Raw genomic sequence first — 14117 nt, 5'->3', positions numbered from 1 at the left:
AATGCCTCACGTGATTTCGCAGGGCATGAGACCCAAGTGAGGACTTAATTTTCTACCCAAATAGGTACGTACATACAACTATCTGCTCCGTCGCAACACCGCAACGTTCCATAAATGTCGTGGTTGCCAGCACGACAGTAATGTTAAAATAAGCATTGTGAACAGTAATCGGCCTGAAACAACCCTATGGTGACTGTTCACATAGGCCGGTGGTCCTCTTCTCCTGGCATCAACACGCGTCCTTCAGCCCGACAGGTGTTGCTCCCTGTGATGAACGAACTGAGCAGCAGGATCTACACTGCCCATCTATCCGGTGACGCAAATAAGCCGGAACAGCTAGCTATCATCCATGCTCACATCTAGCTATCGACACAGAAACACATGGAAACTCCGGCGGTCCAAGATCTGATGCCCTGTTCGGAGGACGACCGGTTGAAGGGCTGCAGCGCGATTGCATCGACGATGCTTCCAGTGGAAATTCCCAGGTATGCAAACACAGATGTTTCTTTCCAGAACTACCAACAGATCCAGCCCGCAGGCTCGATTTTTGACCCATTGGTTTCTCGCCGCAGCACCCCATCTGATCCAATTGCGCAGTTGGCTGCTGCTTCGAGCGAACAACGCACAAAGCCTCGTGCTCCCTCGAGTTGCCATGCTACGCTGGAACCTCCACCTGAATCGTGAGATCCCTTTGTTTACTCGTAATTGTGCTTTGTTGATTCGCCACCATTTTGGTGGAATCGATAGTCCCCGACTAATATTGCGTACTGTTGATGTACCGAATTGAATTAGTCTGCACAAATCTGAATCCGGAGACGCTGATGATGCGTCTCATGCGGTGGTCGTCAGAACACACGTCGAGACGCTGCCGTCGGCCGATTTTGTTGGCTGGAAGAAGAGGTACATTTGATGACAACACAAAATTAGATCATATTACCAGGCGTGGATCCCATCATAAAAATCACCTCTGGTTGCATTTATCTTAGCATGATACGTCAGTTGTACATTAGTTTTTCAGCTGTCCGGTATGTAACAGTTACCTAATATAGAGCGTGCTATTCAGATACTGAAGTTGGTTGTTCCATAAAGTTCTATGAATTGCGACTGACCTCTGGTTTCGTTTATCTTAGCATGATGCATCATTTGTACAATGGTTTACCAGCTGTCCGGTATGCTAACATAAATCCAATACTGAGCATGCTATGGAGTTACTGATGTTGACTGTTCCATACAGCTTCAAGAATTACGTTGCTGTGTATATGTTTTTATCCGATTACTGTATATAAAGAAAAATACATGGAGAGTCCTGATCAATTTATACACATCAGATGCGTGGATAAAATAAATTGCTAACTCCACTTATCCTTATCTCTAAGACTGCCGGCATATGACTTTTTTTCCCCCTTTGCATGGAATACAACTGCGTATCAGTGTAACCTGATTTTGTTTGAAGCGGACGACATTGTATTGGCGTCCTAACAAAAATTGCACGTGTATGCATATCGTAAAGTTTTTTTTTACATATTCGACTGCCGTTGAGCGCCGTTATGTTCGAAGATCTGTGGTCATAAATTAAGTGTTTCTGATATCATGGTCTTGGTGTTGGTAGGAACAAGGGCATGAAGGGCAACACGGCTCTGCAACGGATAATTTTAGGAGCTGGTGGTTGTGATAGTAAAGACATTTTTACACCTTCCGTAGGGATGTAATTTGATTCTAGACAGGAAGAGTTTGATGTATACAACTTGTTCTCGTGGGAGCAAGGGTTTGGGATTCATCATGGGCGCAGTCGTATAAACAAGCATGGGTACAGGAGCATTCATGAAATTGTTTGTCAATGCCAGGTATGAATTACTTGACCAGCTTCCCATAAATTTTCATCTAACGGGATATGCATATCATCTAACTACTGTACTTTATAGTGGCGTGCTCAGATGCATCATTCTAATTAATTGATTCTTAAACAGGGCAAGCCAAACAAGGAGAACAGTGCATCGTGCAGAACTGACTGTGGCGCTATGATTAGGTTGCTCCATACCCATGATCATGGATGGTACATCTCAATATTCAACAAAAATCACAATCATAGGTTATCACCAAGTTGTGATGAGAAGAGGCAATGGAACTGTCACAACGAAATTGATCCATTGGACCTAGATTTCGTGAAAAACCTAAGGCAGAACAACATCAGTGTTGGTAAAGTTTATAACATTCTGGGATCAGCAGGTGGGAACAACGGTTCTGTACCATTTCGGAAACAAGCACTACGGAACCTTTGTTCGAAGATATCTCAAGAGGCCATGGAAGATGATCTTCCGAAGACCGTTACGTTACTGCAGGAGATGAGAACACGAGACACTGGCATTGATATTGACACCGAAGGAAGGGTAAAGACAATGATCTGGAGTACTGGACGGAACAAGGCAGACTACGAGTGTTTTGTCGATGCTATCACATTTGACACAACTTACAAGACAAATTTGTATAACATGCCCTTTGGTCTTTTTGTTGGTGTCAACAACCATTATCAATCTGTGATTTTTGCCGGTGTTCTTATGAGGGAAGGAACAACCACATCCTTTGAATGGGTGTTCAGGAGCTTCGTATCCATCATGAAGACCAAATACCCAAGCACCATACTAACAGGTTAAAGTCTGTACGACATGATGTACAAAACTTAGCTACCAGTTGTACGGGTTGTTAACGTGTGATTTTCTTCCTTTGCAGACCAGTGTCAAGCTATGCGTGCTGCTATACAGAGCACTTTACCAGACACACGTCACCGGTGGCGCAAGTGGCATGTTCTGAGGAATGCAAAAGAAAAACTGGGTCACATCTACAGCTAGTATTCTGCTTTCAAGAAGAAGTTCCACACACTCATTAACGAGATTATGCCGCCAGAGGATTTCGAGCATAGATGGACTGATCTGGTGTCAAGGTACGAACTCAAAGATAATGTGTATATCGAACGGCTATTTGCAAACAGGAATATGTGGGCAAAACCATATTTTCTTGGTGTTTTCTGTGCCGGTATGACAAGCACACAAAGGAGCGAGAGCGCAAATTCATTGCTAAAGCAATACATTACAAGGTCATCACCGATGCATCTTTTCGTCCAGCAGTACAACAATCTACTCAGTTCTCGTGTGGCCGATGAAGGACGGGAAGAGCATGCCACGCTTCAGGTTGGTGTTCCGTTCTTTACGTGACATTTACTACATGACAAACAACTTAAGATATCAAATTCGACTATAAAATTTGACTATTTCTACGTTCTTGGCATTCACAAGACTTGGATATTGTGAACAAAACTTACATACACAATCCATACATGTGATGTGCAGAGACGACGTATATGTACGTCGACGACACCGATAGAAGCAAATGCCGCTCAAATATACACAAGGGCTATGTTTGAAATGTTCAAGGAGGAGCTGTACTTGTCTGGTTCGTATGTAGTCAATGATGGAGGTGACAGGAAGACATTTCTGGTAACACTAGCACCAACTGAGCATGCACAATCAGAAGTCGCGAAAAGATATGTTGTATCCATAGAGGATGCTGTGCCGACACGCGCTGAAGGTTTTATTTCCGTTATTCGCCTTAATGTTAAAAAAGTAATCACTGGGACGTTAGTTATTCTGACAACTATATTCACACTTGTGTTCCAGGTACTGGTGCGTAATGATGTATTGCACATCCCGCCAAAAAATATCATGAAGAGGTGCACAAAGAACGCAAGAGTTTTTTCTCAGTCAGATAACGATATCGTATCAAAAGGGAAATATGTTGATGACCCATCGTACGGCCACAACATACTCACATTAGCTGCTCGCGAAATGGTAAAGGAATCAGCTGGCCACACGGCTTTTTTTATATGTTGCGATGAAAGGAATACGGAAAATACGGGCAGACGTGGGTAAGTTGAAGCAGGACAATGCGTTCGCTGACAAACGTGTGTTGCTGGAAATACCAGCTAATGTTGCGAATCAAGATCTAAAGCCACCGGAAAGAAAAAGAACCCCTGGCAGACCATCGGTTGTGAGGCCACGATCAAGGATGGAGTACATATCTGATGTAAAAAGAAAGACACGAGCAGTGGACAGCCTATATGGCATAGAAGGTGTTGATGCAAAGAGTTGTTGGACTTCAACGGAGATAGTTGGATCAGAAAGCAAGATGATTAAGCGCCCAGTAAAGTGCTCCTTGTGTCATGCGACAGGGCATAATCGATCCAAGTGCAAGCAGCGCGGCATGTAATATGTGCGGTGTTCTTTGCTACTTTGTTCACTGGTGTTTGATCCCTTCTTTTGACCTAGTATCAGCATATGTATTTTGCTTGTCAATCCAATGTAGTGTATCTTCACCTACTAAATAAAAAATGTAGTCTGAATCATGGAACAAATAACTGTTCGCACCAGCGTTCTCCAGTAATAATAAAACATCTCGTGTGCAATGGCCATGTTTAGTAATGTATCATGTGTGGTATTCCTCTACGAGTTGGCGTGCTTCTTTGTATTGAACCACAATTCAGTTTGTTACAGGTTTTTTTTTACCACCATTAGAGTGCCAAAACAGGTAGACTTACCTTTCCCGTTTGGAAAAAGTGATCGGCTATGCAGGGTGTTGCGACGTTGTGTCGTGACTGGACAAGGACAAACTCAATATGATCCCCTAAATGCACCAGAGCACTTCCCAAGAATATGGACACAAGATCTGTGAGCGAACGTCTTGACAATTTCAAATGTAAAATCTCATCGGAGAAAGTACTTTGTAAGCGTAACTCCCACCTGATTGTTTCAGAAATAATCATACCTACACAAATTTCAGCTGAATGTTTGTCTTTATGTTTGTGCATACCCGGTTCCTTCGTGGTTCCAGCATCACCGATGGGGCACCATGGCATCTGAAAATTCGTCGAAATATCGACTGACATAGACCGCCCGGTTGAAGACATAAAAAACAGCGTGTATGTCTCGCGATTGATTGATATCTGCCAGCCAACATATCTTATGCAGACTTGAACCCATGATTGTTTCATACTGTAGCCTAGCCAACATAATTTTGCAAGACACACAATCATAGGCAGTGATTTTTTTTCCTCACTCTTGATTTTTTTAGTAGCAGCGTCAAAGAAATGACGGTTTGCACCATCTATATCGAGAAATGCAGGTATCCCACAAACAAAGTAGCAGGTGAATCCGCCATTTCAGCAACTACAATAGTGTATTCCATGGCTCCCTCCTCATGGAAAGTAGTTACTACTTGAGCCACGGAGGATGCTCTTTGACCAATAGCTACATAAACACATATTACATCTTGCCCTTTTTGATTGAGAATTGTATCTGTGGCTACTGCTGTTTTGCCAGTCTGTCTGTCCCTAATAACTAACTCTCGCTGACCGCGCCCTATAGGGATCATCGAATCGATAGCAATAAGCCCTGTTTGAAGGGGTTCATATACGGAACGCCTGGAAATTATACTTGGAGCAGGGGATTCAATTAAGTGAGATTCCGAAGCTATAATTTCACCTCTCCCATCTATAGGTTTAGCCAGAGCATTTATAACACGACCCAAATAAGCCTCGCTCACGGGTATCTGAGCAATTCTTCCTGTTGCTTTTACAAAACTTCCCTCTTGTATCATCAACCCATTGCCCATTAATACAATCCCAACCTTTTTGGATTCCAAGTTAAGAGCAATACCCCTAGTGCCTTCTGCAAATTCGACTAATTCACCTGACATTATTTCACCAAGACCTATAATACGAACAACCCCCTCCCCCACTTGAACTACACGACCTATATTCTCAATCCCTATTTTCCTATTATATTGTTCAATACGTTCACGGAGAATTTTATGAATTTCGTCGACTCGAAGAGTTGCCATTAGTGTTTCTTGACTCTTTTTTTTCGAAAGCTAAGGGGAAAAATAATGCCTAAATTCTAAACGAAAGTAGAAGCTCAAGGCCTTATTAATTTCATTATCTCTTCCATTCCATGGACCCGAGAATGCCAATATTAGCACGAATCGTACGGAAATGTAACTCGGTATTCAAACAACTATTCAGAGTTCCTAGAGCTCCTTGTACGGCCTGCTGGAAAACCCGTTGTCGGACCTGATTCATTGCCCTTTGTTTTTCAAAATAAAGGGTTTCGCTTTTAGACTTTTCTAATTGTTCCAAACTAATAGAAGTAGCATTAATCAAATTTTCTTTTTCACGTTCTATCTCAGAGTATCCATTCATTCGATACTCATCCGCTTCTAGTTCGACTTTCTGTAATCGAATCCGAGCTTTTTCGAGCTGCTCAAAGGTCCCTCTACGCAATTCTTCCGAATTTCGAATAGTACTCAAGATCCTCTGTTTTTGATTATCTAATAAATCTTTTAATGAAAGTAGATTATCTTGCTATTAAGTTTACAACTTTTATGATCTCTTCCCGAACCAAACATGAATCTTTCGATTCATTTGGCTCTCACGCTCCTTTTTTTTTTGCTATGGCTATTTCCATATCTTTTTTTTAAGTAATGAGCCTATCCTCTCTCTTCTATTTTATCTTTCTATTTCAATATACTGAAACCTATATAAGATTAGATAAATATTAAGAGGACTCTTCCGCCTAGATAAAAATCTATCATGGTCAGCAAAGTTGTTTCTTTATTTGTATTTGCACTTTACTTAATAATTTCAATTTCATTAAGAAAAACTAACGAAATAAATAGAAAATGAATCGAAGTCTTTTTTTTCTTCAAATCCAAAAAATTTCTCTTTTTTTATTTTATACATAGGTTGTCGATTCGGCATTCGATAAAAAAGGGGAGGGTGCCTCTTTTTTTCTAGTAAATAGTTCAAACCATTTTATCGATATGAGTGTTCTATATCAGATAAATTCTACATTAGCTATTTCCTGTTTAAAGCATTTTGGTACTAATACTAATATAGGTGTAGAAAGAGTACCCCTTTTTGCCTAGACTTCAAGCAGTTTAGCTTTAACCGTGTTAATAGTCTCACATTATTGGTTTATAGAGAATCAAAGTTGATTTACCAACGAGTCGCGAAATGCTATGGTTCTTCCATATGATTTCTGAATTTATTCAGAAGTAATTCGTCGTGATTGCGCACCCTTATTTATCCGAAAATACTACGAAATATTCTAAAGTGCAGTCGGATAGATCCGACCTATTCTTGAAATAGACAACTCGCACACACTCCCTTTCCAAAAAAAATCAAAACACCAACCACTACAGTTAGATTTATTAGATTTGTTGCTAAAATATCAGTATTAAGCCCGAAACTGCCAGGGGATGGCCAGTGAGCTAAAAAACCCGAAAGAATGGGTTACATTTTTCATATGCTCTCCTCTTATAGATAGGACGAACAAAGTTTTTGATCACTTGCTTCGCTCGCCCTTTTTTGATCGGTTTTTTTAATGCAAATAGATTCAATCTAGTAATTTATTTTAGATTAAGTCTTTATAACACACTAGTCTCAACTCGACGGTTATAACCCAACGACATACGTTTATTGACCTGACTCACCAATAAACTGTCTGCAACACACACACACATCAAGCACCTACGGTCTGATTGAAAATGAGCATAACGATCACTCGATCGCTAGATTATTGTGGTCACACCCGAACATAGGCTAGATTGGATGGTTTATTAGCAGATCGGAGGTGGCGGTCCCCTCACACACGAACAGATTACGCGTACGGCGGGGGCCCATGCTCATGCTGCACATTGCAATCCATCCTGGTGAGCATGTATGCGAGGGACTTTTGTAAAACCAAGGAGAGCCTGCGTAAATGGGGAAAACACACCTCGATCATTGTTTCCTTACAACTTGAGAGATAAATGTTATATACAGTCTAGCGGGTAGTGACGATTACCTTGTTTGTGTGTCGTTTCACGCCACCACTCCTCATGTGCCACATAGCATACGCGCACTCAAGTCTGTGGAGCCCACTATTTTGCATAAGCACAACGTAAGAAAATACAAACGAATTTATGATTTTGTAACTGGTGGTTATGTAGAATGGACATTCCTCTATAACAAAATCAGCTAGATATTATTGATCATGCATGAACAACTTACAGTGCAAACTGTTTTTGGCCATGGTCTACACCGCGGTACTCCCAACTTGCATCCACATCCCACTTGGGTTTTTTCAGTATGTTCCACAGGCAATAGTGTATACCCTCCAGAATATTTTTCGCATCCTCAGTATGCAACTCATCAGTTGTCCTAGCTTCAGTAAGTGTTGGATCCACCATGTATGCAACTTTATCCTCTATGTCGTACACGTATGTAGCCCACACATCCGTCTCATTGACGAAAAAGGGTACAACAAACTGCATTGTGAAGTACAGTTAATTGCATCGTATGATGGAAGGTCTGCGGTTGTTTGTTAGGTATACGATGCGGGGAAAAATACATTACCCTGGAGCATCTGGAAGGGTCATTGCACCTAGTGCCCATGGTGAACATGTCAATTACACGGTACGGCGGTGGACAACCATCCTCTTCCATTATGATTTCCTACAAGGCAGTACATCTGTCAGCAGGTTTGTTGGTTGTGTTATCACTTCATATCAGTCATTACAGCACCATTATGTTTTCTTTCGAAAAGCCAATAAGTATTCCCTTATATAAATTTAAAATACTAGTTAATATGTTGGATGGTTTATACATAACTAAACGCAAATGTTGGAGGGAAGTAGTATGTTCCTTTCCAGCTCGGATTCTCCTCTCGGTATGTGGAGGTCCCTTCAATCTCATTGTACAACCTGGCTATTAATGAGAAGGTTTCCTTGCTAAGCTCTGCCATCTTGGTCATTTCCAGCTTCATCCGGATACCAGGGAGTATGGCAATCTCGGGTTTATCAATAGCCACGAATGTACTACAATATTGTACAACTATTTTGGTTACTGTCACGGTTCATAGTCAACCAAAGAACAAACAAAAGTTGTTTTGTTTCGCACGCATACCTGGACAGAGAAATTGGATTTTCGTCACTCCTCAGCGCATTAAAGAACTTCTTTGTAGCTAGCTTTGGGCATAGTGTCTTGAGGCTAATGGTATTTATGGGGACAGATGAGTTTATGTGGAACTCCATATTGTTTTGAATTGCCTGGGCGACCATATTTGCATTCCCTTGCCCTTCACTGTGCTCCATTACTCTCGATGCTGTCATTCAGAACAACGTGAGATGAAAATAGGAGCTTAGAGTTAAACTGTTTTTTAGCTTATGTTCATTTACGCGTTGTGTGCTGTGATTTATAGGTCTTGCCTTGGGACTGAAGTTCATTCAACTGTTGCTGACGAAAGAACGCTTCCAGGTCAGCTTGTGGAAGATATGCCTCGAGATGGACCCGTCCTTGTGCTGCCATGGACACCATAGTATATATTGTCGGTGGATCAACATTAGGTACTGCCGTTCATTGGTCCGATAGTTATAATTAGCCAAAACATATAATGCAAAACAAAAATGCGTGGTGTCAGATTACGTCCTATGCTGTTATGTCTCTTATAGTCTGACACGTACCTTCGACGGCCTCGCCCACTAAATGGACGCTTTTTGGCGGGTTTGTTATCACCGGTTCTGTGCGCTGTTCATAACATGCATGTCCCTGCTGTCGTCCTCTATCTGTTCCACGTCTATTATTTCGTTGATACTTGGAACTTCAGCGGTTCCTAAAGGGGACAAGTTGAAGAGTTCAAAGTCCACCGCTTGATTGCCGTTGCTGGCAGAGTCCACTACAACCTTATGATCTGCCAAGTTGACAGACGGCCCATGACATTTATCTGCATAACAAAAATGATTACATAAGAACAATGGTTATGTCCATCAGATTTCAATCGACACAATCCGGAATATGCTGCATCATGTGTCAACCTATACCTTTGCCGTCAAACGACAGCCTCTGTTTAAGGCGTGCAAGTGGATCTTTCCGGTGCGGCTCTGATTCCAATACCGTGCCTGTGTCACAACGTCAGCAGAACACACGTATGTCAGAACATTACGAACAATTAACTACCACAACGTAGAAGTAATGAGCACCAACGAAAAACCTTTTTGAACATCTTCTGTTGTAAGCTGGAACACTAACGTACTCAGTACTGGGTTAGTCCATGATAGACTTCATCCGTTTGCCTACGAAATGCATCATCTCTACTACTTATAAAGACACCAACATATTCATCCCAACGCCCACTAAACGTATACGGAGTACTAATAGCCCCGCAATCAGACTCACTAACCACGAATTACTTGCTAACCGTGTGCGCTTAGTGATTACCTATTGAGGCTGAAATTCCACCCCGCAAGAGAATCTTTCAGCCTCCCGAACCGTTTTTCACTTTCTATTCTCCGCCGCCTCCTACCTCTGCCCTGACTCGCACGCCCACCCCCATCTTCCTTCCCTTCCACTGAGGCCGCAGCCGCCGCCTCCCCCCGCGGCCCTCCTCTGCCGCGCCTTAGCTTGCCTCGCCCGCGAGCCTCCACCTGCGACCCCGCATACGATCCGCTGCCATCCGCCTTCGTGCCTACTGGTCCTCAGCAGGCCGTAGGGCGCCTCCTCAGCGGGTTAGTTGTGCGCGGCGGACACAGATCCAGCGGGTCGTCAGCATGCATGACCCTCGCGGCTCGGTGTCGTCGTCTTCGGCTTCCTCCAGTGCCGCCGCAGCAGGTTGCCGTCCGCCATCTTCAAGATCTGGTTCGTCTGGGCGATGGGTTGCGGCGATCCAGACGACGAGGCCGCCTGCCTCCTCTGCAGCCCCAAAACGCGCACCAACTTGACCCCCGCGCTCGACTGGTCAGCTCCTGGCCCCGTGGGTTCCTAGCAGCTCACGCAGCACTGTGTCCACCCAACACTAGATTTCTTCCATCGATTCATGCATCAAGCCAGGCACTAGATCCTTTGCTCCTGAGCTGCTGCCTGCCTTGGAATCTTGTGAAGTTGGAGATATGGGCAAGCCATTAATCTACGAGATTTTGTAGTCTGTTCTTCGTGAGATTTGTTCGTGTGATTGATGGACGAGATTTTCAAATGGTTCATATTACTATTCATCTGATATGTTCTTCCTAATTCTTATGCCTAATTCATCATGTGTTCTTGATAAATTTCCATCCAAAATTCCATGGCAATTCGGTTTCCCACAATTTTTCTGATCTCAAACGTGCATTGGAAACTTTGTCCAGTTCCTAACTTCTGTCGTTTGAGTTTTGTTGCCCAATTCCTAATGTTGAATTTAGATCCGGATTCTGTCAGGTATCCGGTCCAGGAGATTCGTGTAGCTTCACAAAATTTGCACTAGACGGTCCAACAAATGTAATAACTTTTGTTGCCCGGCCCTTGTTGACAAATTTCAATGATTTCCTCCAGTAATTTCTGTCTAATAGGAAGTGTTTGAATTTGTAGCATTCCCAGAATAGTTCTGGTCGGAAATGTTATATGCCAATTATGCATGCTGTAAATTTTGGTGTCTTTCTGGAGGAAGCCATGATTTACTCTATGGAATATTTAAGAATGATCACAATACTTCTATAATTTTTAGTCATGAATGAATGCTTCTTTGAGAATTTAAAGAAACCTGATCATTGAGACTTTATCATTGGACTTCACTTTTTAAATGCTTCCTTGGAAATTTAAGAAATGATGATGGAATCTTAATGCTACTGAGGGTGGAGTATAGGAGTGAAAATTTTCAGTTTAATAGATGTATGTGAACATCATTCTTCACCATCATGGTCTGAACAGGGTAAGTAGTTCTGTTTTTACTTATTGAAACCTGATCCCATATCTACATGTGCTTACAGTTCAAATTTTCAGCAAAACTATATTTTCTGTCTACATTGTACCATGTGCAGAAGGACCATTTTCTTTCAGGAAATTTAGAAAGAACTTTTGATAGCTTGTATCCTGGTTCTTGAGGATCTTTAATTTGAATCATGGATGATGACATGCTGTTAATAATGGGTATAGGTCAATTTCTGAAGGATGAACTGTGCATGATTTGTAAGAAGGAGCACACCACTGCCTCCAAATGAGCTTCCGACGATGCTAAAATGGAATTTGCTAGAACATCTCCAACCAATTTTTAGGAATATTACTATCAAATGACTGAAGCACCATAATATTGTCTTTAAGTTTCGTGGAGTTACAATCAAGGACCACCAGTAGCACATGTTCATTCTGCCGGCAATTAATATTCATTTCGTCTAGCATTCTGCTAGATCAGAGGTCTCAATGCTGGTAAATGATTTGCGGGTAGAAAAGATAACAAATTGTTGACCTTTTTCTGTATGCCATAAGATAACGACCATGGTGCCATGTTTGGTTTTGGTGGCCAGGTGTTTCCATCGGCCTAATCCTGTAATCCTAAATTCTAACTCTATCCTTAATGTTCATCATTATACCCTACCTTTGCATTTAGTCCACCGTGCGTTGCACGGGCACACTAACTGGACATTAAATCCACGACACACATAGAGCTTGGGTTTCTAGCACTACGCTCTGGAAAAACGACTTCCATACAGGTGTAAATATAGCAGATAAAGGCGCAAATGTTCACAACTGAGGGATAGCACACCCCGGATTATACACTGCTAGCTGTCATAAATTGAAGCGATATAACTCAATCATCTATCGTACGGGCACGAGATTTCCTTTTCCTAACTCGTGTAAAAAGTACATGACTACATCAAAAAATCAAACTAGCAGTATATGCGTGGTGGTTTACATTAACTGTTGGACCCTCGATCAAACTGTATGATTTAGTTGCTACGCAGATATATTATACTTGGTAGGTGATGGCATGACTGGTTCAGCACGCGTACCCTGCTCATTTGGTGTCTCGTCAGCAGTGAAGAACAAGGGCAAACCTAGTCCCGAACAGGAAGCACCAACATCCAGTACCCTTTTCCCAGCTGCTTTTTCAATTCTCTGAGTGAACGACTCCATGTTTTTCTTGGTTTCCTCAGCGACGTACTTAGCAGTCATCCTGGCGATCATTGATGCTTTCTGTGCACACGTCAACCAACAATACGAAATTCATTATGTTGTTAACAAATCTTGCCAGGATCCTGGCGTCGTGTATTTCTTTGACAATTCATAAATGAATCATGATTATACATTGAATATTATGCATGTGTTATGGTACCACGGTATTGGTGGAGTGATGATCACTGTCGTCGTCTTCATGTGAATGTGGTTTCCTCCGCTTGCATCCTCCTTCGCACCTGAATTGGCTGATACAGTTTGTGCGTGCTGCTGATGAGTGATGTTCTTCTACGGCCAATTCTGTTCTGGTAAACTGTACGTTGGTAGAAAGCAGATTTAATACACACACGAACCCAAAGGTCAAACAAGATGCTGTGTCCATGAAACGAATGATTTAGTACAACATGGAATTGTTTATTGTGTTCACACGCGAACAGGCTCTCTGTTGAATGGTTCAGGACCAAAATATTAGACGTTATATTTACGAAATGTCGAAAGTTAAGCAAACCTGACGTCGGCCATATCTCTTCATGAAGCCCATGGAATTGTTCTTTTTTGTCGTTCCTATCATGTTTCTAAGGATATCTGGTTTGTAAGCCTCCATCCTGGGGTAAATTGACGTGTCCACGCCATCCCTGCCGGTCTTGATAAGTTCAAGGTAAAAAACCTGCGTCCAACAGCGAAATTTAAGATGGGTTCGAGCGGTGATGTGTTTGCTTACTGCGTGAGTCGTTCTCTTTAGTGAAAAACAATATATCACACCATATAGGGAGGAAACATTTGCAAAAAGATGGCACATACCTGTAGGTACAGTAGGCAACCGTGTAAAGTTATCCTTGGTTTCTTCTCGGCGATGTCTGCAAGCATTGATGTAGCCTTCGTAAGAATATGTTGGAGTACATATCCGGCGCAATTGTAGTTGCTTATATCCCGTATGTGTTCTAAAGCCATCACAACCTCCCATGGTAACTCAGCACAAGGGATTAGAACGGTGGACAAGCTGTACGCCACGAATGCTCTAATAAAATCTTCGTACTCTGCGAATTTCATCACTTTTCCAGCGATGCTGCTGACGTGCTGCTTGGTTAGATATCAGGCGGGATGCGTGCAT

General features: G+C 42.3%; 2 protein-coding genes and 1 long non-coding RNA gene across 4 annotated transcripts; 1 reads left to right on the top strand and 2 right to left on the bottom strand.

Moving 5' to 3' along the window:
* The first annotated feature begins 261 nt into the window (after window positions 1-261).
* On the top strand, window positions 262-4468 carry LOC100839481. The gene is made up of 8 exons (XR_002960751.1): window positions 262-485; window positions 573-680; window positions 793-900; window positions 1610-1844; window positions 1968-2646; window positions 2728-3185; window positions 3345-3582; window positions 3672-4468. It is a non-coding gene; the product is annotated as an uncharacterized LOC100839481 (long non-coding RNA).
* A 3087-nt stretch (window positions 4469-7555) lies between these two features.
* On the bottom strand, window positions 7556-8867 carry LOC112269232. 2 transcript variants are annotated; one of them, XM_024455469.1, is made up of 4 exons: window positions 8444-8867; window positions 8099-8355; window positions 7893-7968; window positions 7556-7800 (listed from the first exon to the last, which is right to left on the bottom strand). In XM_024455469.1, the coding sequence occupies exons 1-4, from the start codon at window positions 8531-8533 to the stop codon at window positions 7732-7734; spliced, it is 492 nt and encodes a 163-aa protein (XP_024311237.1). In that variant the 5' UTR covers window positions 8534-8867; the 3' UTR covers window positions 7556-7731. The 2 variants fall into 2 exon arrangements, with proteins under 2 accessions (XP_024311237.1, XP_024311238.1); XM_024455470.1 differs by having other exon boundaries at window positions 7893-7956.
* Window positions 8868-9580: 713 nt separating this feature from the next.
* On the bottom strand, window positions 9581-13074 carry LOC112269231. The gene is made up of 3 exons (XM_024455468.1): window positions 12844-13074; window positions 9907-9984; window positions 9581-9809 (listed from the first exon to the last, which is right to left on the bottom strand). The coding sequence occupies exons 1-3, from the start codon at window positions 13016-13018 to the stop codon at window positions 9598-9600; spliced, it is 465 nt and encodes a 154-aa protein (XP_024311236.1). The 5' UTR covers window positions 13019-13074; the 3' UTR covers window positions 9581-9597.
* Window positions 13075-14117: the final 1043 nt, after the last annotated feature.

This window comes from Brachypodium distachyon, chromosome 5, assembly GCF_000005505.3.
Source record: "Brachypodium distachyon strain Bd21 chromosome 5, Brachypodium_distachyon_v3.0, whole genome shotgun sequence".
Lineage (NCBI taxonomy): Eukaryota > Viridiplantae > Streptophyta > Magnoliopsida > Poales > Poaceae > Brachypodium > Brachypodium distachyon.
The sequence above is the reverse complement of the archived record's forward strand: the minus strand, read 5'-3'. Positions and strand labels throughout refer to the sequence as shown.